The sequence below is a fragment of the Pan paniscus genome, chromosome 19, assembly GCF_029289425.2.
Source record: "Pan paniscus chromosome 19, NHGRI_mPanPan1-v2.0_pri, whole genome shotgun sequence".
Classification (NCBI taxonomy): Eukaryota; Metazoa; Chordata; class Mammalia; order Primates; family Hominidae; genus Pan; species Pan paniscus.
The window spans coordinates 20,681,048-20,708,957 of NC_073268.2; the positions used below are offsets into that span (position 1 = coordinate 20,681,048).

The window sequence follows — 27,910 nt, forward strand, 5'->3', positions numbered from 1 at the left end:
GTAGACCATCCCTGAATACTATCTGCAGAGTTGGAACTGCATTCTTTTAAAATTTTATATGCATATATTTTAGGGATATAGACTTACTTTCCTAATTTTGTTTTCCATGGCTTATTCTTGAGCACAAAATGATAATCAATTATTACATTTATACATCACCTTTTTGAATTTTCCAAGACCTTTTACAGCTCTTGGCATTTTCGTTGCCCAGGCCTGTGAGGTAACTGGGATCAGCAGCATTATTATTTATACCAGAGACCTGAGGCAGATGAAATTGATTTCCACCTAGGACTAGAAAAACTTGGGCCTCTTACCACGAGACTGGGAGGCAGAAGTTTGCCCAAATGCATGTTAGTTTCACAAAGGGGAAATGCAAAACCTGCAGTTCCTGAGTACCTTTTACAGGCGCAGCCCTGCCTAGACCCGGAGTGGACACACGACAGCAAGCCGGGCTTTCTCTTTAGGCCTTGTGGATAAGGGAGAGTGGGCTGTTTCCATCCTGGCCTCCTTTTGTCGTTGTTGGGATGTTTCCCCGGGTCTCACTTGTAGCAAAAGGAAAACTCTTCATTAAAGTCCGTATTTCTTCTAAACATAAAAAATAAATAAATAAAAAATAAAAATTGCAGGTGGACTAGGTCAGATGGGGCCCTATATTTTTGTGAGTTTTACCTCTAAGAGCTCTACTCAATTGCCCTTTCCTTCATATCCTGCCATCCCCTCACACCATGTACCCCAAATCACCACACTCTATTGTTTTCTTTCTTTCTTTCTTTCTTTTTTTTTGAGAAGAGTCTTGCTCTGTCACCCAGGCTAGAGTACAGTGGTGGGATCTCCGCTCACTGCAAGCTCCGCCTCCCAGGTTCAAGTGATTCTCCTGCCTCAGCCTGCTGAGTAACTGAGATTACAGGTGCTTGCCACCACGCCAGGCTAATTTTTGTATTTTCAGTACAGATAGGGTTTCACCATGTTGGCCAGGCTGATCTCGAACTCCTGATCTCAGGTGATCCACCCACCTCGGCCTCCCAAAGTGCTGAGATTACAGGCGTGAACCACCGCGCCGGCCTAGGAAATGTTCTATATCTCTAGTATCCAGGCCATGGATATATGGTAAATGTGACTGAGGAACTGAATTTTCCATTTTATTTAATTTTAATTAATTTGAACTTATGGCCAGGTGCGGTGGCTCATGCCTGTAATCCTAGCAGTTTGGGAGGTGGAGGCAGCATTTTGGGAGGCCAAGGTAGGTAGATCATTTGAGGTCAGGAGTTCAAGACCAGCCTGGGCAACATGGTGAAACCCAGTCTCTACTAAAAATACAAAAAGTTGGCCAGGCGTAGTGGTGCAGGCCTGTAGTCCCAGCTACTTGGGAGGCTGAGGCACAAGAAGCGCTTGAGCCTGGGAGGCAGAGGTTGCAGTGAGCCAAGTTCACACCACTGTACTCCAGCTTGGGTGACAGAGCGAGACTCTGTCTCAAGAAAAAAACAAGACTGGGCACAGTGGCTCAAGCCTGTAATCCCAGCAGTTTGGGAGGCTGAGGTGGGCGGATCACCTGAGGTCGGGAGTTCGAGACCAGCCTGACCAACATGGAGAAACCCCGTCTCTACTAAAAATACAAAATTAGCCAAGTGTGGTGGCTCATGCCTGTAATCCCAGCTACTCGGGAGGCTGAGGCGGAGATCACTTGAACCCGGGAGGCAGAGGTTGCAGTGAGCCGAGATCGTGCCATTACACTCCAGCCTGGGCAACAAGAGTGAAACTCCGTCTCAAAAAAACAAAACAAAACAAAACAAAAAACAAAAAAAACAGGAGTTCAAGACCAGCTAGGGCAACATAGCAAGACTTCACCTTTAAAATAAATAAATAAATGTAGAATGGATAAATTGTGGTATATTTATACAATGGAAATACTACAAGAACAGGTAAAACTTGTCTATGGTGATAGAGCTCAGAACCTCAGAACATTGATGATACTTGGAGGGGAATACTGAGTAAACTTGCTAAATGCGCCAGGTGCGGTGGCTCACGCCTGTAATCCCAGCACTTTGGGAGACTGAGGCAGGTGGATCACGAGGTCAGGAGATCGAGACCATCCTGGCTAACACGGTGAAACCCCGTCTCTACTAAAAATTAAAATTAAAAAAAAAATTAGCCGGGCGTGGTGGCGGGCACCTGTAGTCCCAGCTACTCAGGAGGCTGAGGCAGGAGAATGACATGAACCCAGGAGGTAGAGCTGGCAGTGAGCCAAGACCGTGTCACTGCACTCCAGCCTAGGTGACAGAGTGAGACTCCACCTCAAAAAAAAAAAAAAAAAAAAAAACTTGCTAAATGCTAGAAATATTTGATATTTTGATCTGGGTGCTGGTTACATGGTATACACATATGTAATATGATACTAAATATACATACCTAAAAGTTCATCAAGCTGTATACTTATACTGGGTTGGGTGGCTCATGCCTGTAATCAGCACTTTAGGAGGCTGACGCAGGCGGATCACCTGAGGTGAGGAGTTCGCGACCAGCCTGGCCAACATGGCGAAACCCCGTCTTTACTGAAAATACAAAAATTAGCTGGGCATTGTCGTGGGCGCTTGTAATCCCAGCTACTCAGGAGGCTGAGGCAGGAGAATCGCCTGAAACCTGGAGGCGGAGGTTGCAGTGAGCTGAAATCGTGCCACTGCACTCCAGCCTGGGCAACAGAGCTAGACTCAATCTCAAAAAATAAATAAATAAAAATACAAAAAAATTAGCTGGTCGTGGTGGCGCATGCCTGTAATCCCAGCTACTCGGGAGGCTGAGGCAGAATTGCTTGAACCAGGGAGGTGGAGGTTGCAGTGAGCCAAGATCGTGCCATTGCACTCCAGTCTGGGTGACAAGAGCAAAGCTCTGTCTCAAAAAAAAAAGTTGTATACTTAAAGTATGTGTACTTTACTATCTCTGACTTACACAGCAATAAAAAAATAACAAGGGACAGGCCGGGCGCAGTGGCTCACGCCTGTAATCTCAGCACTTTGGGAGGCCAAGGTGGGCGGATCACCTGAGGTCGGGAGTTCGAGACCAGCCTGACCAATGTGGAGAAACCCCATCTCTACTAAAATTACAAAATTAGCTGGGCGTGGTGGTGCATGCCTGTAATCCCAGCTACTTGGGAGGCTGAGGCAGGAGAATCGCTTGAACCCAGGAGGCGGAGGTTGCGGTGAGCCAAGATCGCGCCATTGCACTCCAGCCTGGTCAATAAGAGCGAAACTCCGTCCCAAGGAAAAAAAAAAAAAAAGTAACAAGGGACAATAACATTCTTGGCCCAAAAACGTGTGTCTTTATACCATCTTAAATAAAAATTTAAAAACAGAACATTTCCAATACACATTAAAATATATAAATCTGAAAATATTGGTATACCATCTAAAATTACTCCCTGTAGACTGGTAATTTAAGTACCACACTTTGGTTAACGCATTCCAGGCACTCTGGGGGTTTTATATAAGCTGGTGCTTGGATGCTGGCAACCTGGGGAAATACTGAGGCCAAGTGGAAATTGTGTAGCTAGGATCCCGCTTTGTCACCAGCCTGGGCTGGGGTTATTGAATGCCAGCGCTCTGCTTCAAGGCACATGCCAGAAGGCTGGAGGGTGGGGAGGGAGATGAACTGGGAAAGGGGGCAAAGAAAAAGGGCCAAGGGCAGATTCCTCATACTCTGGCCGTTAGCCCAAGTCTTGGACTCCTGACCTCACCACAGACGAAATAGATGTAAAACAAGCCAATTCGTTTCCAAGTGGGAAGGGTGCCAGCCATAGTTTTTGCTGCCCAAGGAATCAATAAATACTCATTCTTATGATTCATGTTCATCCTGTTTTATTCCAAAGCACTTTACCGAAAAGCCCCTTGGCCCAGCCAAAAAGTTCAGGGCCAGGAGCCAGGACACCTGGACTCCAGATCTGCATGTGGAAGATTTGGAACGTTATTGGTGGGGGGGGGGGTCTCAAGTTCTCTGTAATGTGGCAAGTGCCATCTGTGGAGGACTTTACAATTTTACATACATCATCTCATTTGACCTTCTGATCCCTGGTGAGAGAAGCAAATTAAACAGGATTGCTATTCTAACTTTACAGATACGAAACTGGGACCAGGGAAGGTTAATAAGGCACTCAGATTCACACACTATTAAGAAGGTGGGGAAGTTGGGACTTTTGATTCCAAACCCTTTGCTCTTTCCTAGTCAAAACAATAAAGTCAGTTCTATGCCTCACTTTTCCTTTTTTTTTTTTTTTTTTTTTTTTGACATATTATAATACGGGGTGTGTGTGTTTGTAGAGGCAGCATCTTGCTATGTTGTCTAAGCTGATCTCAAACTCCTGGGCTTAATCACTTAAGACCTCCTGTCTTGGTCTCCCAAAGTGCTGGGATTACAGGTGTGAGCCGGTGCGCCTAGCCCACCATGCCTCACTTTTAGCGCAGTGTGATCCTACACAAATTGCCCTGTGTATATTCCAAGGGACGATCTGGGTTTGTAGGGCCAGAAACACGTGCAGTTCTGGGGTAGCGGGGAGGTGGTCGGTGGCTCTTTTGACAAAAAAATACCAAATGATGAAAACAAAATTAAGTTCAGGGCCTTGGGCAGGTCCTGCAAGTTAGGGGCCTAGAAGCTGAAATTTCATTAACATCTACTAGTGGTAAATCCGCTTCTCCTACATGCCAGTGCCCTCTGGGAAAAAAAAAAAAAAAAAAAAAAACAGGACACACCAGATCTTGACAGGGCTTCCTCCCTGTTTGTGAAACGTGACAGAAGTGGGATGTGGAAGTCCTGGGAAAACAATCTCATTTCTCCCAGGAGACAAGAGGAATTACAGCAGCAGCGAGGCAGGCCGAGTGAAGGAGAAGGCTGCGTGCCAGGGGAGAGTCGAAAGGGGCTGGGTGACCCAGCTGGCCGAGATGCGGGCAGTAGAGCGTCGGTGTGGGAGACTGGCAGCCTGAGAGCCAGGAGCAATGGCGCTGCCCCAGGAGCGGTGGCTGGAGGCTGGGCCCGTTGGAAGCGGGCTTCCTTCAGATGGTCTTCTGGCTCCCTGCGTCCTGTCCTGATAACCTTTCCTCTGAAAAGGGGAGGCAAAGACAGTCAACCACGGCCGTGGCAGTGGGAAAGTGGGTGGTGGACCCTGTCCAGGCCTTTCATCCCCGGCCTGCAGGACAGTGAACCAAGGGACGTCTTGTCGGAGGCTGCCCCGCTGCCACCCGGGGCAGCGAGAACCGGGTGCTGGGCTCCCCTCGCGGCTGCCCGCCGCCGCCGGGGGGCAGCGCCTGCGGCCTGCTTTCCTAGGGATGGCCGAGGCTTTTTGACAAGCTGATTGCGTGGCGGGGATTGGCTGGTCCGGGTGTGACGCCGGTAACAACAAAGGTGGAGTTGGAAGAAATTAGATTAAAGGAGAGGAAAAAAATTAAAGGGGGAGCTGGCATAGGACAGGAGGTAGAGACCGAGGGAGAGATGCGCCAAGCGGTGTCTCCCGGTTCCAACTCCCCCCACACCCGCCTCGACCCTAGAAGATCCCTCGCGCAAACCCACTGGGATTTTGCTCTTTCCCCTACCCCGGCCCAGTGACCGACGCCGGGGTAGCTGCTGCTTCTTGAAAAATCCCCGCAACTCCCACCCCGACACCCGTCACTACGACCCAGGGGGAGAACTTTTTGCTCGGACTCCTCGGATCCTAAACCCAGCGAAACAGGGGACATTGAGAAGCTTGTCCTAAAACCCGGAAGGCCCTTGCGGAGCATGGAGATCGGATAAGGCGGGGTGCTCCCCCGGTTTTCCGATGTGTTGCAAATCTAAGAGCTTCTTTCTCGCTTTTTTTTTTTTCCTGTAACTACCCCCCCCCCCTTTTGCTTCAGGGTTGCAAAAGCAAAGAGCAATTAAAAAAAAAAAAACCGCGCACACACTCAGACACACACCAGTGGCGACAGGGGAGAGTTGGAAAGACGCAGGAGAGAAGCAGGAGGCAGGAGGCAGCGGGGATGGAGCAATGGGAGCGGGAAGCAGGCAGGTTTCCTTGCAAATCCCCCTCCGGCCTCACGCCGTCTCGCCGGCCCCGGCAGGGGAGCGAGGACCCCGGCGAACAGATGGAGGAGTGGAGCTCGCTCTAGGCAGCTGGGCTTGGCCGGAGAATGGAGGAGCCACCAAGCGACCGGCTGATTGGAAGAGAAACGCAGAGCGATGGAGGCGGGGGTAGGAGGACGATTTCTCTGCGGGGACTGGCGGCGGCGTACACGCCCGGGTCGGGCGCTGCAGAGCTTGGCTGGCTTTCAACCCGCGCTCGCCGGCTCCAGCCCCGCGCGCCCCCACCCCTAGCCCTCCCGGCGGCTCCGCAGGTGAGTGCGAGCTGGGGGCAGAAATATCCAAAAGTCTCAACATGCCCGCCCTGCAAAAAGAAAAAAAAAAGACGAAAACCATTTTTCTTTAAAAAAAAAAAAAAAAATTTTTTTGTGCAACCCCTAGAGCAGTGGGAGGGAAGGGGTGAGGCTGAGCCGCCCGGAGGAGGCGGAGGGGCCAGGCGAGGCCGGGGTGGCCCGGGAGGCGGCGGCGCCGAGGCGGCTCTGACGGGCAAGCGCTCGGAGCGGCGCTGCGCTGCGCCGAGGCGGGCGGGCGGGCGGGCGGAGCGGGGCGGGCGGAGCGCGGCGCGTGGGGCTCGCCATTAGCCGTCGCTCCGCTTCGCCATCTCGGGCTTTGTCTGGCGACTCGCTGCCCCGGCGTCGGCTGCAGCGGAGCTGCGGCTCGGCTGTTCGGCCCGCCGTGCTCCCAGGTGCCCCCGGCCTGCGCTCCCATCCACACGCTCGGTAAGTGAGCCCGGGAGCCGCGGATTTCGGGGGAGAGGGGTTGCTACGAGTGGCGGCGGCGCCGATCTCCATGCGCCCGGGCAGGCCTGGAGAGCCATGCCGGGCTGGATTGAACCGGCTCCCACAGCGGCCCCTCCGCCGGAGCCCGTCGTTCCCTTGCCGTTTCCGGGGTGTAAAGAGCAACGGGGATTTTTTTTTTTTTTTAATGCAGAGATTTTAGTTTTCGGGTTTTTTTTTTAAGTTTCGTATGTGCCGTTCGGCGATGAGAGGACCGCGAGGTAGGCACCGAAGCTGGACGCCGCGATCGGCGTGCGTGCGCCCCAAACCAGTGGCCACGCTCCGGGGGATGAGGGTGGGCGCGGACCGCTCGCTCCGGGAGGCGGGAGAGAGCTGGCCTGGAAGCCCTAGTCTGAGCTGGGAGGACTTGGGGGAGAGCTCCGGAGCAGGGCTGTGGGCGCCCCCCGAGCCTCCCCGGACGCCGGGGGCCCCTCCGGGCACCCTCTCCGCGGCCGCGCCTCGGCCCTCCCTCCCTCGCCGGCGAAGCCTGCTAGTTCCCCCGCGGGTCTGGCGAGGTCGCTCTCGGCGCCCGCCCGCCCGCCTAGGCTCCGAGCCCCGCCGCCATCCGGGCGGCTGCGTGTCTCCCTGCCCCGGCCCCCCCCCTTCCCCGGCGGCGGCGGCAGCAGCAGCAGCAGCAGCCGCCGCCGCCGCCAGCACCACCACCACCACCCCCCTCCCCTCCTTCCTTCCCTCCGCCTCGGCCGCCCGGGTCCCCCCAGCTCCCGCCCCTCCTCCCAGCTGCCCCCCGCGGAGCCCGCCCGGGCAGGCTGTGGGAGGGAGCGGAGCCGGCGAGGCGGGCGGGCTGGCGCTCGCTCCCCGGGGGTCGGTGTGCGCTCTACGGGGAAGGACGCGCTCGCTGCCCCGCTTCTCCCGCCCCCCCTCCCGCTCCTCCTCCTCCCTTCTCCCTCCTCCTCCCCGCTCCGGCGGCTGAGGCTGCGGCGGCGGCGGGGGGTGTGCGAGCTGAGGCCGGGGCCGGCGGCGGGCGGGCTGCCTGCAGGCGGAGGGCGCTGTGCTTTGTGCTTTTCGCCGCGAGGAGCAGCAGGCAGCAGCCACAGCCGCCGCCGCCGCCGCCACAGCAGCAGCAGCCGCCGCCCCAGCGCCGCCGCCTCGCCCGGAGGAGGAGCCGCTGCCGCCGCGGGAGGGAGCAGCGGCTGTGCCCGGCCGAGCGGGGGAGGGCGCCGCCACTCAGAGCCAGGGAGGGAGCCGCCGGAGCGGGAAGCCCGGAGGCCGCGCTGCGCCGGGTAACCGAGGCGGCTGAGGACGCGCGCTGGGGTCGGGGCCGGACGGCAGGGAGCGAACCGCGGGGTGCGGTGGGCGCCCAGCGGGGACCCGAAGCGACCACCGAGCAGGCGACCGGGCGCGAGCAGACCAGGGCACTTTGGAGGACGCCGAGAGCCGGGGGAGGGGAAGGCAGGAAACGAGGCCTGAGCCGAGCCCCGGCCGCTGGCGGAGGAGCCCGCGCTTCTCGGAGCCGGCAGGCGCAGTTCTCCCCGGCCGCCGGAGGGGGCGGCGGGGCCGGTGAGCGCTGCGCCCCCGCCTCCCGGCCGCCGTCCTCCCGCCCTCTCCTTGGCTCGGCTCCCCGGAGGCCGGGGCGGGGGCGCCGGCGGGGCTGGGCCGCAGGCTCGGGGGAGGAGGCGGCGGTTCCCGCCGCGGTCGCGCCTCTGTGCCGGGCTCCTCCGTGCGCGTCGGGGTGGCTGGGCGGTGGCGGCGCCTCTGGCCGGGGTGGGTGGCTCGGGGGCGGGGGGCAGGTTAGGCCGCTTCTCTCCGGCTGCTTGCCCGCCTGTGCGGGCGGGGACGGCGAAGGGAGCCCGGGAGGGGGGAGCGGCGGGAATCCGGATCCGGTCCCCGGGGGCGGTGCGGCCGCTCCGCTCCGGGGCTGGCGGCGGCTGCGCTGCGTCCGGGTCCCCGCCGGGTTGCGGAGGCGGGGGGAACCGGCCGGGGGGAGGCGGGAGGAGGAGACTGGGGCGCGTGCCCGCTTCCGTGGCCGCGCGCGCCCTTTACCCGCCCTTCCTCTTCCCCCGCCCTCCAGCCTGGGGCCTCCCCGGGGCGGGCGCTCCGAGGAGGAGGAGATTTTTTCTTTTTTTTTTTTTTTTTTTTTTTTTTTGGCTGGGGTTGGGAAGGGGGGCGGAGGGCGGGCGCTCGCTGCACGCGGGAGCTAGGAGCAGGCCCTCGCGTGGCCAGGGGAGGGCGCGCGCCGCGGAGCCGGGCTGCAGGGGCTGGGGGAGGGGGTCACGAGGAAGAGGAGGGGCGCACTCCCATTCCCATAGACCCCTTAAGTCTAATAAGGTCATGGCTGGGTCTCTCAGAGTGTGGACCTGCCCCCTTCTACTCTGGGCGGTTAGAAAGTCGTTAGTCGTTCACCTCTCAGCCTTCCTGAGTGGGAACTGGTATGTCTTCCAAAGGGTGAGGTGGCTTTGACCCCGGGTTGCCCGGCCAGCACGACCGAGGAGGTGGCTGGACAGCTGGAGGATGAACGGAGAAGCCGACTGCCCCACAGACCTGGAAATGGCCGCCCCCAAAGGCCAAGGTAGGGGCATCCACCCCCGGCCCTCTGAAACTTAAACCCTCTTTCCCTCGTGGCTGCGGGGCTCACTCCCTTCTTCAAGGGCTTTTTCAGTCTGCATACACTGAACTGGGGGAGAAAGTGCCTTGAGTATTTATGAATCAAGCATCTCCCACACTTGGGGTTTGGCTGAATCCAAATTATTTGGCCTGGAGTGGCTCACCTCCCCTCTCTCCCTGTCCCTCACCCTCTGTGTTAGAGGAGGCCTGCCTTCTGGGGTTCCCATTCAGCCTGAAGTGTGTCCCAGCCCAGTGTCCTGGAATGGGAGGAAGGATGAGTGTAGAGGAAGGATCAGGAAGGGGTTGGGGAAGGTTTCTCAGGCTTTTTAGGAAGACCATGAGGCTTTTGTAGAAGCAGGTGGAGAAAAGGGCTGTTTTGGTGGTTTTAGGCCCCAAGCCATGGGATATATGTACTCAACTAGATCTCTGCCTCATTCAGCAGTGATCCAGTCTAGATGGGGATAGAGAGTAGGATGAAGCTGGACAGCTGGCCATGCTTGTGGGACATTGAGGGGAGAGGGGATTATGGGTCCACGTGGCCCATTCTGCAGAATCTCTGGCCCAGGTTACCAGATGCAAATGAAAATGGAGAGCCCTTTTGACTTCTGGCCTTGGGTGGCTATTCTCCCAGCCCATCCACAGTGGCCTAGAGCTCTCTGGGGCTGCATTTCAGTGGCTGAAAAATAACTGTTCCAGACCTGTTCTTGCTTCCCTGGGTAGTTGGGCTGACAAGACAGCTTGTAATTCTGGGGGTTCTCCCTGGAGCAGGGCCCTGAGAGTTTTTGTGCACCTGCCTACCTTGCCTCAGAGCTGCCCTGTATCCTGCTTCTGCTTCGGTTTCCTTTTTCTTATTTGCCAGAAATTCTCCCTTGATCTGCTTTAAGGGGCTAGGGGGTGGTGGGTGTCTCTAACATTGGTTTCCAGCTGTGCAGGAGAGACATCTGCATGGATTTTCCTTACTGTCCACACCCCATTCTCAGTCGTGGCACGTTTAGAATATCCACTCAGAACTTGAACTTGGCAGCACATTTAGATATATTGCCTCCCTGCTTCCCTCCTTCTCTGACAAGCTACCTCGTTTCCCACAAAGCCCTGAATCACTGTACCTTCATTTCCACCCCTCTTCCCCTTACAGCAAATAGCTGCCCGTTGCAGCTTGGCACAGTAGAAATGATAATAGCCTTGAAGCAAGCCAGACTTGAGTTTGAGCCTGGCTTTCTAGGTATAGCATGGTCTGGACTGGAGTCCCTGCCCTGATCCAGTATGGCCACAGTTTCCTTAGGGCTGAGCCATATCTTGTCTGTGCCTTCAGATGGGAAGCAACCAGGGGCTGGGATGCCCTAGGGAGGAAGAGTTGAGCACTCAAGAACTGGGGAACAGATCGGGGGGATAGCATGACCAGGCATGATGGCCTCTGTTACTCTTTACCAGACCGTTGGTCCCAGGAAGACATGCTGACTTTGCTGGAATGCATGAAGAACAACCTTCCATCCAATGACAGCTCCAAGTTCAAAACCACCGAATCACACATGGACTGGGAAAAAGTAGCATTTAAAGACTTTTCTGGAGACATGTGCAAGCTCAAATGGGTGGAGATTTCTAATGAGGTAACTGATCCCCCTTTTCTGACACACACACATACATACCCCCACTCAGCGTGGTGGGGGAAGTGAAACAGGCTGTAAACAGGAAGGAAAGAGACCAGGAGAGGCATTCATGTGGTCTCCCGTTAGCTCTCTACCTGCCCCTTTGCATTTTGGGAGGTGGCACGGTTGACAGCACTGGCTTAAAGTTATGCCACTTTCTATCTGAGTGGTCTTGAGCCAAACAGCCTGAGCTGTGCTGAGATTGACGGAGGTGCTAGCATGCTGAGATTGACGGAGGTGTTAGCATGGACAACCAGGTTGAGGTCAGTTAGTCCCATTGTTACTGGCCTTTGGTGTGTACTGACTGCCTGGGCCTCTGCGGTAGGCATGGGCCAGTGCCTGGGTGTCGTGCTGCCTGCTTCATTTGGCTGTTGGCCTCTGCTCTTCTTTGGTAAATTTAGTCTAGTAAAGAGTAGAAGAGACCCGTTATAAGATGGGGGTATACTACTGTGTGGCATTTTCCTTTTCCCAACTTCCCCTTCCTCCCACCCCTCTTCCTCCAGGTGAGGAAGTTCCGTACATTGACAGAATTGATCCTCGATGCTCAGGAACATGTTAAAAATCCTTACAAAGGCAAAAAACTCAAGGTGAGTTACTAGGAGGAGGAGCATGAGGGGTATGGGAGGAAAGGTCCAAAGAAGGGATGTATTTGACCTCCATTGTGTCCTTGTCCCTTCTTCCAGAAACACCCAGACTTCCCAAAGAAGCCCCTGACCCCTTATTTCCGCTTCTTCATGGAGAAGCGGGCCAAGTATGCGAAACTCCACCCTGAGATGAGCAACCTGGACCTAACCAAGATTCTGTCCAAGAAATACAAGGAGCTTCCGGAGAAGAAGAAGGTGGGGGGAGGAGAGTTAAGGTGGGAGGAGGGGAGAGGCTGGGAGCAGCTGGTGTGGTGTGGGTCAGTTGGAGGTAGGCCTTGGAGAAACCTGGCATCAGGGATGAGGGTGAGTCAGCACAGCAGAATAGGTCCTGGGCAGCCACACCTGATTGCCCCTTCCTCGGCCCACACATGGTCAGGCACAGGCACCATCACAGATGTAAACCAGACAGCAGGTGCTCAGACCAACCTCTCCCCCTACAGAAAACCCACAGCATTCTGTTTCAAGCTCTCTCTCCCCCATACACCCATCCTCACTGTTAGGCTCCGCAGCACTTCTTCACCCTCTATGACGTTTCCCGTCATGGTCTCATTTGATACTTGCAATGTCTTTATAAAGGTAACCCTAGGAAAAGGTTATCCCAGTTTTGTGGGCAAGGAACTGAGGTGCAGGAGGGTTAAGTGTCCCGGGTGACACAACTATTGATGCTAGAGCAGGATTTAGTGCCCCAGAGTCCCAGTCCAGTGCTGTTACTGCCACGTCCACCTGTGAAGTGCACTTCTCCACGCACACGTGTTCACTCAAGGACACACATTGTCCCTCCTGGCCTCATACTGTTCCTTGCAGAGGTCGGGCACTGTCCCAGACCATCAAAGCATTAACTCTGGGTGGAGGGTTGCCCAAGCCTCCCAGGCAGGGCTCAGTCACAGAGCTCAGGAGGTCCCTCCCAGAGATAGGCAGCAAAACATTGGAGGAGCCTGCAGATGGGACACAAGGAAGATGGGATGGGGACAGAGGACACAAAGAAGAGACACGGGACAAGGAGACAGAGCCAGGGATAGATGGGGAAGGGCAGCAGGAAAGACAAGAAGCACATCTGCTTGGAGAGGAAACAAAGTCATACACAGCCAGTTCTCAAAAGGGGGCACTGGCCGCTGCCATGCTATGAGTAGCCCTTTTTCCTGGTTGGTATACCCTGGCTGCAGACTCACATGCCCTTGGTGCTGTACCCAAAAAAGAAGCCAGCTGTCTGCAACCACCGCCCAAGCAGAGAGGGGTATGGATTGCTGGAACTGTTGACCCCTTTGATGAGGATGTTGGACAGTTGACTGCACACACCCAAACACTCTCATGGGATGGGAGGGAGAGGCCAAGCTCTAGAGTCAGAGCCAGGGAAGGCCAGAAGAAACTGGTAGAGTGGACAAGGTGCTGTCCTGGGGGACACAAGACTTGGGCCTGTTCTCCTGGCTCTGCCACTGAATCGCTGTGTATGGGGCCTTTGGTAAGTCATTTCACTTCTGTGGGCCTGGTCTTTATGTGAGGTGAGCCAGGTCTGTGTGGTGCCCTTCAGGTCTAAAACTGTTTTGTCTGAGGAGGACTGAGACGGGGGAAGAGGAGGCTGAGCTCTGCTTCTGGTTTTCTGTGGGAACTGTGGGAAAGGAGCACTGCCTTTCTATGCGTGGTGCTTCTATAAGAGGCAGGGGTTGGGCTCAGTTGCCATGAGCTCCTGGCATCTGCCAGTGCCACTCTTGTGAGTCCGCGAGGATGAAAGAAGAGATGGACATTGTGTGGGAGCCAAGAGAGAAGGTCGATGAGGAAGAGAAAGAGACACATTGGAAAGGAGGAACAAGAGGGAGACTATGGAGAAGTGGGGAAAGATGCAGGGAGGGAGTGAGGTGAGAGTGGGGAGGCTAAAAAGGGGGTGATGAAGGGAAGGGAAGCCAAGTGGTGGGAAAGAATGAGTGGGCTGAGGGAGGGAGGGCTGGAGGGGCCAGACAGCCAGGATCCTGGAGAAAGAGAAGAAGGCGATGGTGTGAGAACTGGGCAGGAAGATGCAGGGTAGCTGGCTGAGACTTGTATTGGAAGAACTCGTTCTGGGTTCCCCTCCACACAATCTCCCCTCATGCCTTGGAAACAGGACTCAGCCCAGCCCTGGCCATAGATGTAGAGGCTACGTACAAGGGGACAGACTAATGTCAGCTGCCACAGACAGTGAGAAGAGGGAGTGACAGGAGCAAGGCCTGCACCCGACGCCACTGTGAGAGTTCTGTGGTGTTGGAGAAACGAGTGGGGGAGGCTCAGCGCTGCCACTGCGCACTGTGTGACTGTGGGTAATGCCATGGCCCCCTTCTGGGACTCTTGCTCAGAAGGAGAGAATAGGATGTAGGATTCAGTGTCTGGGCGACCCCTGCAGCTCCCACCATCTGTGGTAGAAGCCAGCAGGTCTGCTCTGTGGTGAGTCCCGCCAGGAGGCGGGCAGGGTGCCAGCCTCCACTCCCTGCATCACAGCGTGGGAGGCAGAAGAGCCAGCGAGGAGGGGTCTGGGTGGCCTTCATAGCTCAGGGTGAGATACCCTTGGGTCCTGAGTGACCCCATCCCCTCCTCCCCCCAGATGAAATATATTCAGGACTTCCAGAGAGAGAAACAGGAGTTCGAGCGAAACCTGGCCCGATTCAGGTAAGGCAGTGGAGCCCAGAGGAGGGCCACGGGGCACTGGGGGCAGCAGAATAGGCTAACCCTGGCCAGAGCCTTGAGTTTGCCATCTCTGAGGCATGGAAGAGGATGGGTCACATGTGAGCCCTAGTGTGTCATGCTCAGGGACAGAGACAGGCAGGCAGCCACCGTCCCACTGAGCCCCAGCTGAAAGGCCCAGGAGGCTTGGTGGGTGGGGCAGCTAGCTTGAGTCTGCCCTGGCAGCGTCCCCTACTGATCCTTGCTCCCCGTGTCCTGGCTAGGGAGGATCACCCCGACCTAATCCAGAATGCCAAGAAATCGGACATCCCAGAGAAGCCCAAAACCCCCCAGCAGCTGTGGTACACCCACGAGAAGAAGGTGTATCTCAAAGTGCGGCCAGATGTGAGTGTCCGGCCAAGGGTTGGGGGTGGAGGATGCACGGCGGTGGCCAGGGGGGAGCCGCGCCAGGTCGGCCGGGCACGGTGCAGGGGAGCAGGAGAGGAGGCCCCTCCCCAGGGGTGGGCTGCATGGACAGGGCCCGGGCCAGCTGGCGTGCGAGCGTGTGCGTGTGTGCGTGCGTGTATGAGCCAGTCCCCTTGCACCCAGGCGGGATCCCCGCCTCTCCGCCTTCCCCTCCTGGCCTGTGGGGGACACTGATGTGACCTCCCATGGCCTGAGGGGGCGGGGGCCTCTGTGCCCCCTTCCCCCCTCCCCCTGCCCCTGGCTGCCTGTGCGTGTCTGACGGCTTTTGGTTTGCAGGCCACTACGAAGGAGGTGAAGGACTCCCTGGGGAAGCAGTGGTCTCAGCTCTCGGACAAAAAGAGGCTGAAATGGATTCATAAGGCCCTGGAGCAGCGGAAGGAGTACGAGGTTAGGCTTCCGCTGCGCTCCTCCCCGTCCGGCTCTTCACGAGCCTCTGCCCTCCGACTCCGTGGCCACCGCACTCTGCGGGAGGTGTCACTCCCCATCCCTCTGTTGAGGGAGGGGCCTTCTGGGCCCCTCACCTCTGCCCCTACCTTCCCCACCCCCCATCCCCATGAGATCTCAGGCTAGGGCAGGGCAGGGCACCACGTCTCGTGTGACACCACTGACGCGCAGCCACCCCCAGCTTTGCTCCCTGCCTGCCCTCCCCAGCGGCTCTCCCCCTGCCCCTGCCCTAGCTAACTCCACACCCCATTGCCCTCCGTCCCCCCACCTGGCTCTGCAGGAGATCATGAGAGACTATATCCAGAAGCACCCAGAGCTGAACATCAGTGAGGAGGGTATCACCAAGTCCACCCTCACCAAGGCCGAACGTCAGCTCAAGGACAAGTTTGACGGGCGACCCACCAAGCCACCTCCGTGAGCGCTGCCCTGGGATGGGTGGGCGAGTGGGCAGCTGGGAAGTTGGGCTGGGCTCTGCAGGTGAGAAGGCCTGCTGCCCTGCTCGCTTACGGGCTGCACCTCTCTCCCCGCGGCTCTGATAGGAACAGCTACTCGCTGTACTGCGCAGAGCTCATGGCCAACATGAAGGACGTGCCCAGCACGGAGCGCATGGTGCTGTGCAGCCAGCAGTGGAAGCTGCTGTCCCAGAAGGAGAAGGACGCCTATCACAAGAAGTGTGATCAGGTGAGCTGTGGCAGGGGCCACCCTGCCTTGGGGTTTTGAAGCATGAGGTCTGATCCCATCTTGGGCCAGTCAGTCCCTGGTGGCGTGTGCCTTGGGTACCTGCCTCCAATACAGTGTGGGGCTGGGCTGGGCTTAGCAACTGAGCCCGTCCAGGCAGGGAGTCCAGCCCACACCCAGGCTCTGGAGGCCCGCTGAAGGTCACTGTCCTCCGAGTACTGCAGGGTCTGTGGTGACACTGTCTCCAGACTGATCCTGACTCCACTCACTTTCCCAGAAAAAGAAAGATTACGAGGTGGAGCTGCTCCGTTTCCTCGAGGTGAGTGTTCCTCCGGTGGGGCAGTGGGCAGAGAAGACTGGGACTTGGCAGGCAGAGCCCTGGTGAGCCCCTGGAGATAGGGCACCATGCAGTCTGGGTGCCAGGCATGCAGCCCCGTGCTCCTCTTTCCTGTCCAGAGCCTGCCTGAGGAGGAGCAGCAGCGGGTCTTGGGGGAAGAGAAGATGCTGAACATCAACAAGAAGCAGGCCACCAGCCCCGCCTCCAAGAAGCCAGCCCAGGAAGGGGGCAAGGTGGGCAGAGGGTGCGGCCGCGCAGGCGGGGGTGGGCAAGACTGGGCTCCCTGGCAGCACCCACGGACCCCGACCCTCTGCACCTGGACAGGGCGGCTCCGAGAAGCCCAAGCGGCCCGTGTCGGCCATGTTCATCTTCTCGGAGGAGAAGCGGCGGCAGCTGCAGGAGGAGCGGCCTGAGCTCTCCGAGAGCGAGCTGACCCGCCTGCTGGCCCGAATGTGGAACGACCTGTCTGAGAAGAAGAAGGTCAGGCTGCCTGGCGGAGCGCTGTGCCCCCAGGGGGGCTGCCAGGGCCCCCTCCTCCCCTTGGCGGGCCGTGCCACCTCGCCCCTGGCCGCCTGAGCCACGCGGTGCCTGGGCTGGGACGTGGGGCCGGCGCCCAGCAGCCGGAAGGCGGGAAGCTGTCAGCTGAGCGCCGCAGGCCAGGCGGGGGCGAGCCCCAGGCGGGAGACATCTGCACCAGCCCACGCTTCTGCCCGCCGGCGGGAGCGCCTGGGCTGCTGCGCGGGGAGCGCGCGCCCCCTGGGGGTGGGTGGAAGGCTGACGCCCGGGCCATCCCCGCAGGCCAAGTACAAGGCCCGAGAGGCGGCGCTCAAGGCTCAGTCGGAGAGGAAGCCCGGCGGGGAGCGCGAGGAACGGGGCAAGCTGCCCGAGTCCCCCAAAAGAGCTGAGGAGATCTGGCAACAGAGCGTTATCGGCGACTACCTGGCCCGCTTCAAGGTGACAGGGGTGGGAAAGGGTAGTACTGCAGCCTCTAGCCCCGGGTGACCCCTCCCACGGCTGATACCCTTATTGGTCCCCAGAATGACCGGGTGAAGGCCTTGAAAGCCATGGAAATGACCTGGAATAACATGGAAAAGAAGGAGAAACTGATGTGGATTAAGAAGGCAGCCGAAGACCAAAAGCGATATGAGGTAGGAATGGGGCTGGGGCCACCCCATTCATTGAAAGCTCGGAAACTCCCCTTTGGTTGGGCAGCTCTGAGCAAGAAGTCCCAGCCTTGGTCTGTGACTCTCAGCAAGTCTCAGCTTCCTTCTCTGAACCTCTGTCTCTCATCAGTAAGGTGGGGGTGACATTGCTAACCTCCAGGCTGACTCGGAGGATGCGAGCAGTTGTGAAAGCACTTGTAAACTGTGGTGCCTGCCTCAGACGTGAGCTGTTAGGAAGTTGCTCACTAGCTACCTGTTTCTCCTCCTCCCTGGCACAGAAAAAGACAGCCAGCTAAGGTGCTGATGACATGAGGCAGAAGGCAGCAGTATTTTGGGGGTGGGACTGGGGGGTGAGTGTGACCTTTCTCCCTCCAGAGAGAGCTGAGTGAGATGCGGGCACCTCCAGCTGCTACAAATTCTTCCAAGAAGATGAAATTCCAGGGAGAACCCAAGAAGCCTCCCATGTGAGCCTGGGGGTTGGAGTCTGCCCTGGAGGTGGGGGAGGGTCAGGGCTGGATGGCTGCTTTGTTGGGGTCCTGACCCTCCTTCTACCAACCCACCTCCCAGGAACGGTTACCAGAAGTTCTCCCAGGAGCTGCTGTCCAATGGGGAGCTGAACCACTTGCCGCTGAAGGAGCGCATGGTGGAGATCGGCAGTCGCTGGCAGCGCATCTCCCAGAGCCAGAAGGAGCACTACAAAAAGCTGGCCGAGGAGCAGCAAAAGCAGTACAAGGTGCACCTGGACCTCTGGGTTAAGGTGAGAGGGCAAGGGACCCTTGGAGGGAACAGAGAGGCATCAGACTAAGCCAGTACCATCCTAGCCTGGCCCATCCACCCACTTGTGCTGGCTGGTCTCATTCATGATTTCATTCCATGCCCTCGCAATCCTTCAGGATAACAGTCACTATCACCCTTTTATTTTTATTTTTTATTTTATTTTTTGAGACAGTCTTGCTCTCCTGCCCAGGCTGGAGTACAGTGGTGTAGTCTCGGCTCACTGCAACCTCCACCTCCCAGGTTCAAGCGATTCTCCTTCCACAGCCTCCAGAGTAGCTGGGGCTACAGACATGTACCACCACACCTGGCTAATTTTTGTATTTTTAGTAGAGATGGGCAGGCTGGTCTCGAACTCCTGACCTCATGTGATCCGCCCACCTCGGCCTCCCAAAGCGCTGGGACTACAGGCTTGAGCCACCGTCCACAGCCACTATCACCCTTTTAAAAATAAGGAAACCAAGGCTCAGAGAGGTTAAGTAACTTGCCCAAGGTCACACAGTAAGTAGAAGAATCCAAATCAGACTGCCTTTTCCTCCCCCATCTGGGACCACGGGACCTCTCCTAGACTCCTGGCCTTTGTGCTTCCCCTCTGTGCTTTGGTTGAGTAGTCAGATCTGTAAAGTGGAGAGAATCACCTGTGTCCTTCCCACTCACCAAGGCAGGTTGGCCAAGGACCCAGGAAGATTGTGGGGATTTGCTGTTTCAGGAGTTTGGTGAGCCCCACTGCCTCATCGGTGGCTCAAGGGTTTGGTGTTGGGGTGTGGTTGATGATGCCAGGCTGACTCATCACGGGGGCACTTCTTTGGAGTGAGGAAGACTCTGATAGGAGCTTCCATTTGCGAAAAGCAACAGGGAAAATGTGAAAACCAACAGTCTTAGTGGTTTAGAGAAGGACTCTGGGTATCAGAAGCAGAAATACTAGGGTTTGGGCCAGCGCAGTGGCTCACGCCTGTAATCCTAGCACTTTGGGAGCCCAAGGTATGAAGGATCACTTGAGGCCAGGAGTTCAAGACCATCCTGGGCAACATAGTGAGACTGCTGTCTCTACAAAAAATTATAAGGTAGCATGGTGTGGTGGCACATGCCTGTAGTCCCAGCTACTCTGGAGGCTGAGTTGGAAGGATCACTTGAGCCTGGGAAGGTCAAGGCTGCAGTGAGCTGAGATTGTGCCACTGCACTCCAGCCTGGGTGACAGAGCAAGACCCTGTTTCAAAAAAAAAAAAAAAGAAAAAAAAATTAGAGCTGTGTTCTCAGATCCCAGGGGCTCTCTGCAGAGACCCAAAATCTAGGGAGCCTGGGAGGGGTAAGATGGGGTGATGATATATAAATGCTCAGCCCACTGCCTAGCACTGGGCCAGCATGCTCAGTCAGCAGTAGTTGGCTATGTTCCAACCCTTGCCGCTTCTGTCTCCCCCAGAGCCTGTCTCCCCAGGACCGTGCAGCATATAAAGAGTACATCTCCAATGTGAGTCTGGGAGCAGAGCAGCAGTGGGGTAGGGGTGGGGGAATTCAGGGGTGTCGAACTCATGGCTACCACCTTTGTGTCCCCATCCTGCAGAAACGTAAGAGCATGACCAAGCTGCGAGGCCCAAACCCCAAATCCAGCCGGACTACTCTGCAGTCCAAGTCGGTAAGGAGCCCCTCCCAGATGCAGGGGCGTGGGGCGGGGGCACTGCCTGGAATGGTTGGGCAGAGACCAGAGACCACTGATGTGCCTCCATCCCTCCAAGGAGTCCGAGGAGGATGATGAAGAGGATGAGGATGACGAGGACGAGGATGAAGAAGAGGAAGATGATGAGAATGGGGACTCCTCTGAAGATGGCGGCGACTCCTCTGAGTCCAGCAGCGAGGACGAGAGCGAGGATGGGGATGAGGTGGGGCAGACAGGGCACAGTGGGAGGGGAGGGGAGGGGAGGGGAGTCCTGCCAGGAGGGCCACCTGGTGACTCCACATCCTTTCTCACCCCCCAGAATGAAGAGGATGACGAGGACGAAGACGACGACGAGGATGACGATGAGGATGAAGATAATGAGTCCGAGGGCAGCAGCTCCAGCTCCTCCTCCTCAGGGGACTCCTCAGACTCTGACTCCAACTGAGGCTCAGCCCCACCCCAGGGCAGCCAGGGAGAGCCCAGGAGCTCCCCTCCCCAACTGACCACCTTTGTTTCTCCCCCATGTTCTGTCCCTTGCCACCCTGGCCTCCCCCACTTTCTTTCTTTCTTTAAAAAAAAAAAAAATACGGTGGGGGTAGGGGGCTGGAGGAGCCCAGGCCAGGACTCTGCAGCCTCAGAGACATCAGCCCTTGGGGGTCCTCCTCCAGGGACAGCAACTATCAGACTAAGCCAGCACCGGACCAGCCTGGCCCACCCCACCCACTTCTGCACTTGCGGTTCCGGCATGGACAATGGACCGGAGAGTGGGGGTGGGGGGTCCCAAAGAGTTTGATGAGGCCCTCCACACCTGCGGCCCAATCCAAGGTGGGGTGGAAGCTTGGGGAAGACCCATTCCTTCCCAGAGGGGCCTGCCACCTGGACCCCTGCATTGGAACCGGAGGCAGGGAACATGGGGAGAAGGAGGGTCGGTGCCTTCAAGAAAACAGGCGCTGCCCTGGTGGCCCTCTCCCCTGCCCCCTGCAGGAAGGAGCTGCCTGGACCCGTTCATGGGGGAGGGGGCAGAAGTGTTTTTTATATATGTGTATATATTTTTTTTTAAGCTCTGAGCTGTCAACGAGACGTTTCCTACCGATCTCGGCTGCCGTCTCTGTTGTCATTTCTGGGAGAGGGAGGGTTTAGGGGTAGATTTGGAACCTTTTAAAAATGGTCTTGATGTGTGTGGAAGAGAGTATGTGTATGTGTGTTCCTGTACATAGCATGGGTGCAGCTGTGGATGTGTGCAAAAGTGTGAGTGTGTGCGTGTGTGTGTGTAAAGGGGTCTGTCCTAGAGCCCACATCAGTTTGTTGTGAATCTGGAAAAAGGGTCGGTGAGGGCCGGGAGATGTTGACCCTGGTGGGAGCAGGCTGAGGCTGCCCCGTTCTCCACATCCTCTGTTTTGCCCAGTCTCTGATTCCATTAGGAGGAGTGTGCTGAAGCCATTCTCGGATGCTTCCCAGACCAGGCTCCCTCTGCCAGAGTCACATGCATCCGAGTTGCTGGTCTCCATTGTCCAGCAAGAAGGCGGAAAGGCAGGCAAGATGGTGTGAAGCTTAAAGCTTGTATTTGATGGAAAAGGTCTCCCCTGTTCATCTGAGAGGCCAAGCCTGGCCACCCCAGGCTCAGAACCTGGGCTTCAAGAAATGTGCTGGGAGCTCCTAACTTACACATCCCTCCAGCCTTCCTTGAATCCTCCCACCACCCCCTATTTCCTTTAATTTCTCAGGTCTGCTCCCTCCTCCCCCAACCCCACAGCTGGGCAAGAAGTCTGCAAAAGCTGCGTCTGCAGCTGTCTCTAACTCTTCCCAGCCATCTCCCGTATTTTTTGGTACCTTGATTCCTCGACTCTTAATAAGCCAAGCCACCTTATCTCTGTAGTTCTTATTTTTTTGTTGACTAAATTTGGGGGGTTCTTTTTTTATGGTCACGTCACTGACCTATTAAATTGGGGCTTGGTGCTTTTCCACCTTCCCCCTCTGAATGAAAGCCAAGGAATGGGGGAAGAGCGGGAACTCTGCCGCGGAGGTGGAGCAAGAACGGTGAAGGGCCCTGGTCCCAGAGAGGCTGGTGGGTTCCTCTCCCAAAGGAAGGCAGACAGTCTCTGCTTTGCCTTGGACCTTGGTGCTGGGGGTGGGGAGGCCTGGGGGGGACACTCCCCACTCCCATTCCCCTTCCTTTGTCCTAATCCTGGAATTAAGTACAGGGGTTTATAGGTTCTATTTCTTCCCAAGAGCCCTGCAAAGAACCCCAGTTTCCTATTTGGATGCCCCTACACTGTTGTGTTTCAGTGGAATGTATTTTCATTTAAAAACAACTTTGAATGGGGCACTTTTTCTTTCCTGTTTTAAAAATTGAAAAATTCTTACAGTACAAACAGGACTGTCAGGGTGGGGGTGTTGGTGCTGTAAGAGGTCACTCTTGAGTGCATTTTGGCACTGGGATGGGATGGCTGGGGTGGGAAGACCCCCATCCCCACCCCCAACTTCTTTTCTAATATTTAAGGAGTGTTTTGTAGGATTCAACAACCACCACAACTTGAATTTGTATCATGGGAGGTGGGAGGGAGTGGCTTAGAGGTGTCTGCCTATGCTTAAAGCCAACTGTGGAAGTTTTGTTTTCCCTTTTTTGTATAATAAAGTGAAAAACAAAGGTTTGATTGCTGTCTGGTCACTGGAATCAATGAAGGTTCACAGGGGTGACCCAACAGGTTTGATCTATAAAAATGCTTGAAGCCAATTTGCCTTTTCTTCCTAGAACTATCTTCCTCTTCCCTAAAGATTCCATAGGCAACCTACCTTCACATTGTTCTGTGCTACTGTTCTTGCCCTTTTCTTAATTCCATTTGTTCATCTTGGGTTGTGAGACCACTAAAGATTCTGAGAAGTTGGAGAACAAATGCATTTTCACCCAAAGTACATGGTCTTGGGGAATTGGAGGTGATGAGCTACTAGGGTCAAGGGTTCGCCCTGGGCATGCAAGCCTTCCTAGTGTAGGGCTTATTGTGGGGAGTTGAGGGAGCACGCTCTCACTTTGAGCCTTCAGCTCCATCCCAGGTTAAAGGTTAAGGGTTAAGGATGACTTTCCTAGGACCATCTAGGCCTCTGATGGGAAGCGGGCTGGGCTGGGCTGAGATGACTCACTCTCTGAGATTAAGGGAAGACACCCTTTCCTGCGCAGGCCTTGGCTGGGTTCCTGGAACCTCAAAGGGCTGCAGACCCAGGTCCTGTCGGAGAACTCTCTCCCAGCCCTTGCCCCTATCCTATAGTGGCCAAACTGCTAAAAAGCTTGTTGTGCCTCTTGGCCTCCCACTTACCACCATCCTTTGAGGTTCCTTGCTAAGGTCACCAACATGTTCATTACATCTGGTGAACACTTGTCTGTCTTTTGCCTTCTTGGTCTACTCTGTTGGTGTCAGCTCTTCCTCATTTTATCCCAGGTGTTCATGTCTCTCCCTTCAACCTCCCATTATCACCCATATGCAACCATTCCAAAAGGTGGTGCCGACAGAGACTGCTCTTCCAAGCTGCAGACCTGTGTAGACACCCTTGCATCCCCTGGGATATCTTGCAGACATCTCATACCTCAAGACCCGAAATGATTACCAAACACTTAGTCGTTCAACCTAGAAAGCAGAGTATTGGCCTTGACTCCTCTCTCCCTTTCACCTCGAGGTTCAATCACCTAGACCTCTCCATTCCACTTCCTAAAGCTGTCTCAAATCTGTCGACCCCTCCCACAGGGTGGCTCCCACAGCTGCCACTCCCATCCTATTTAAGGCCACCATCATTGCTCAACTTCTGCAAAGACCTCCTAAAGCTGGTCTTCCTGCTTCCACTCTCGCCCCCTACAGCCCATTCTTCACATGGCAGCCAAAATTATCTCAGAAATAAATCTGATTATTTCTGTACTGAAAATTTACCATGTCTTACCATGGCCCTACAAGGCTTGGCCCCCGCATTCCTTCTCTTATCTTCTCTCACCCTGCTCTTCCTAACCACTTACAACGATCCAACCAAGTGATCTCTTCTGTTCCTCAAACATGCCTACCTGCGGGGTCTTGGCACCTGTTCTCTCTGCCTAGAATGGCTATTCCTCCAACTCTACACATACCTGATTTTTTTTTTTCATTCTTTAGGCCTCAACTCACATGTCCTCTCACAGAGAAGCCTTTCCCAACCACCTGCTCTAGAGAGGCCTCCTCCATCTTCTTGTTTATGTATTTGTTTATTATCTATCTCCCCAAGTAGAAGACACCTTATCTGCTTGTTCATTACAGTAATCTCAGCACCTGAAACTGCCTGATATACATTTGACAATCAAGAAAGATTTGCTGAGTGGGTGAATAGGTCTGGCCCACAAGGCCCTTGGGGATCTGCTGCCCCCGCTAGCCCTCCCCCGACTCTAGCCACACTGACCATTCATGTCTCGAACATAACATGCTCTCTCCTAGGGCCTATACACATGGTGTTCTCTCTGCCTAGTTAATTCTGGTCTCCACTTAAAAGACCACTTCCTTCCCTGAACTCCTGAGACAAAGGGTCTCCACACTATACGTTTCTTCAGCAGCCTGAATGCCTTCACACTCAGGCCTTATTTCCTTCACATCAGGCCTTGCTAGGCTGTAAGCTGCGCTAGGACAAGGTTTGTGTGTCTCTCTTGCTTGTTGCTGTAACCCCAGGGCCTCACCCAGAGTCAGGACCAGCTCAGGCCTTAGTGTTTATGAACTGGTGCTAACTGTGGAGACTGGGCACGTGCCCAAAGAGGTCACCACCACAGAGCAGCCCAGGCCAAGCACAGAATGAATAGTACAGTCTAGTTGTAAAGAAGTCTGGTATGAGGATGGCCATGGGTGGGGATATGAGGAAGGATTTAGGTAAACAGGGAGAAGCCAGGAGGATTTTCTGGCCATGGCGCAAATTCCTTAGGGCAGAATGTACTGGGCATATTTAGGTAAGCAATAGATCAGCATCACTGGAGTGAAGAATTCCTGAAAAGGAGGCGGGAGATAAGAGAAAACAAAGGTTGAGGCGATGTTGTTGAAGTTCCTGAAGACCTAGCTTACTTCTCTGTGCCAGACCTGAGTTCAACCACCTTTTGGGTCTCCATCAGCTGATCCCACAGTAACCTCAATATATCCCAGACTGAAGTCATCCTGTGTCCTCCCATGTCCTCCCCTGAGTTCCCCATCCTAGTAAAGGTGTCTTCAAGACCTCCCTCTCCTTTCCTCCACACACCTCAATCAGTAACAAAAACCTACTGCTTTTGCCAGGCCCAGTGGTTTATGCCTGTAATCCCAGCATTTGGGAGGCTGAGGCAGGCGGATCTCCTAAGGTCAGAAGTTCGAGACCAGCCTGGCCAACATGGTGCAACCCTGTCTGTACTAAAAATACAAAACAAAAATTAGCCGAGCGTGGTGGCGTGCGCCAGTAATCCCAGCTATTCAGGTGGCTGAGGCATGAGAATCGCTTGAACCCGGGACGCAGAAGTTGCCGTGAGCTGAGATTGCACCTGAGTGACAGAGCAAAATGCTGTCTAAAAAAACAAAACAAAACAAAACAAAAAACCTACTGCTTCTAAATTATTCTCCAGACCATATTCCAGCATGATCCACTAAAAATATAAGTCTGGTGAATGATTCCCCTTGAGGACTCCTCACAGCTTACAGGCTAAAGCCCACAAACTTTTCAACACCTACTTTGCTTTGTCCTGTATTATCCAGCCTGCTCACCTCCTGCTGCTCTGCCACCCACTCCTCTGTTCCAGCTTGATCCATGCTTCTGAAGCTTCCAGTTGGGGATGTCCAATGCCTTCTTGGCCTACCTTCACCTGGTTCATCTCCCTCTATAAGAAGTTTTTCTTTTTCTTCTTTTTTGTTTTGTTTTGAGACGGAGTCTTGCTCAGTTGCCCAGGCTGGAGTGCAGTGGCGCAATCTCAGCTCACTGCAACCTCCGCCTCCCGGGTTCAAGCGATTCTCCTGCCCAAGCCTCTCGAGTAGCTGGATTACTACTACTGCCTAAGCCTCCCGGGTAGCTCCTGGGATTACAGGAGCCCGCCACCACGCCCAGCTAATTTTTGCATTTTTGCAGGCTGGTCTCAAACTCCTGGCCTCCCAAAGTGCTGAGATTACAGGCCTGGGCCACCGCACCCTGCCCAAGAAGCCTTTCTTGACCAACTCTCTTACATCATTTGATGTCTCCTTTTGTCTACCTCTGTTCTCTCTCTGTTGTTTTCCTCACACTATTTTGCAATTATTATCCTACCTGTCTATCTATCCACAAGACAGTGAACTTCTTGAAGAAGCACAACTGTCTTATATCATATTTTATCCCAGCACCTGGAGCACCGTGAGAATAACATCTAAGATTTACCAAGCACTTACACAGAGCTAAGAGTTTCACATGCACTGACTTGTTAATCACTACAGCAACGCAAGGAGATAGGACTATCATTATGCCGACAACAGAGGAAACTGAGGCACAGGAAACTCATTTGCTAGGCCCAACGATTTAAATTCGAATCAGACGCCTGATCTGAACTACTCTGGAATATCGCCTCAATAAATGTTTGCTGTTTCTCGGGAGAAATCGGTGAGAAAAAAATAAGTATTTGCTGAAAACTAAAAACCAAAGATGGCTCCAAGTATGTGATTTCAGACTATCCTCCTTTTTAATCTTATCTCTTGAGGGGAGAGGGCTGTCACACAACCGTTCCAGGACACCACACACAGAGTAACCGAGATGAAAGCGCCAATCCAGCCATCCACCGCGGCTGGGAAAAGGCCTGTCCCTTCCTAAGGTAAAGAGGGACTGAGAGCGTGAGTACAGGGACACGCTGCACCCAGGGGAACAGCACTGGGTCGGGGGAAGGATCTGGCCAGTGACAAGGAGGCTGTCTGAGGGGTGGGGGTCCAGCGTGGGTTCCGGAAGCAGGAAAGGCGAGCAGGTGTGGGATCTAAATTAGGACGAGGGGCGGGGAGGGCGCTCCGACCTCAGCAGCGGACCCTCATCTCGGCCGCTTGTTGGTCCGCAAGCCTGGAGTGGGCTGAGACCCGCCCAGAAACCGGGAGAACTGAGGCGCGGGCGAGCCCCTTAGGCTCCACAGGCTTTCTGCCCCGAGGTCCTAACTGCGCCCCACTTCAAGTCTGGCCTCTTCACAGAAGTGGCTGCACGCCTCGGGGTAAAGGGGGGAGCGGAGGGTGGGGGGGGAGAGAGCGGGGAGCCCCGAGGGAAGGGCGGGGGAGCCTGGGCCGGAAGGCGTCCCAGGCTCGGCTGGCAGCCGGCGCTCTCTTTCGACGCCACCCGCTGCCCCCGCCCCCGAGCCGGCCGGGACGGCAAAACGTCTCCGCCCCCAGCGCACCGCGCACCTCACCTTGAACGCCGCCCCACCCACCCCCATCTTATTGGTCCTCCCGGGCCGAGGCCTCCCTGCGATTGGTCGGGGAGGCCCGCGAAGGCCCCGCCCATCTCTCCGCCCCCGTCCCCGTCCGCCGGTACTTTGGACGGCGGCGTGGCGCCCCTCCTCCCCTCCCGGTCCCCGCCCCCTGGAGCAAATGCTGCCGAGCTGCGGCCGCGGGGCAGATGCACGCGCTCGGGCCCTTCTAGCAGGCGCGAGCAGTCGCTGGGCGCGCGAAAGCGAAAGAAGGAAGAGGAAAGGAGGGGGAGGGCGGGGTGTTGGGGAGGGGCGGGAGGAGGAAGAGGAGGAGGTTGGAGCGCGCTCGCGCTTGGCCTCGCGCCCGCGCAGAGGGAGGGGGAGAGGGGCGCGCGCGCGCACGCTCGCGTTCACGCTCGCTCCATCCATCCATCCTCCGGTCGCGGCACACGCGCGCGCGCTCCGGGCTCGCGCCGCACCCCCCGCCCGGGAGAGGCGGGCTGGAGTGGGGGGCGGGGGGAGGGGCGCGCGGACGGCGCGCGGACTGCGCGCGGGCGGGGTGAGGTGAGGAGGAGGAGGCGGCGACGGGACAAGAAGGGAGGGGAAGGGGCCATGGCCGCCCGGTGAGGCGGCGAGGCGGGGGGGCGGCCCGACCC

At 56.0% G+C, this 27,910-nt stretch overlaps 1 protein-coding gene across 13 annotated transcripts; it reads left to right on the top strand.

Annotated features, from left to right (window-relative positions):
• The first annotated feature begins 4,863 nt into the window (after positions 1–4,863).
• UBTF (upstream binding transcription factor) lies at positions 4,864–20,981 on the top strand. 13 transcript variants are annotated; one of them, XM_034941720.3, is made up of 21 exons: positions 4,864–6,350; positions 9,275–9,399; positions 10,866–11,041; positions 11,584–11,667; positions 11,764–11,919; positions 14,294–14,358; positions 14,637–14,757; positions 15,115–15,225; positions 15,563–15,696; positions 15,822–15,963; positions 16,238–16,279; positions 16,417–16,530; positions 16,622–16,777; positions 17,096–17,251; positions 17,335–17,445; positions 17,836–17,924; positions 18,028–18,217; positions 19,655–19,702; positions 19,796–19,867; positions 19,968–20,111; positions 20,208–20,981. In XM_034941720.3, the coding sequence occupies exons 2-21, from the start codon at positions 9,342–9,344 to the stop codon at positions 20,331–20,333; spliced, it is 2,295 nt and encodes a 764-aa protein (XP_034797611.1). In that variant the 5' UTR covers positions 4,864–6,350; positions 9,275–9,341; the 3' UTR covers positions 20,334–20,981. The 13 variants fall into 13 exon arrangements, with proteins under 13 accessions (XP_034797611.1, XP_054957728.1, XP_034797612.1 ...); XM_055101750.2 differs by lacking the exon at positions 4,864–6,350 and adding an exon at positions 6,623–6,815; XM_034941719.3 differs by lacking the exon at positions 4,864–6,350 and adding an exon at positions 7,976–8,113.
• Positions 20,982–27,910: the final 6,929 nt, after the last annotated feature.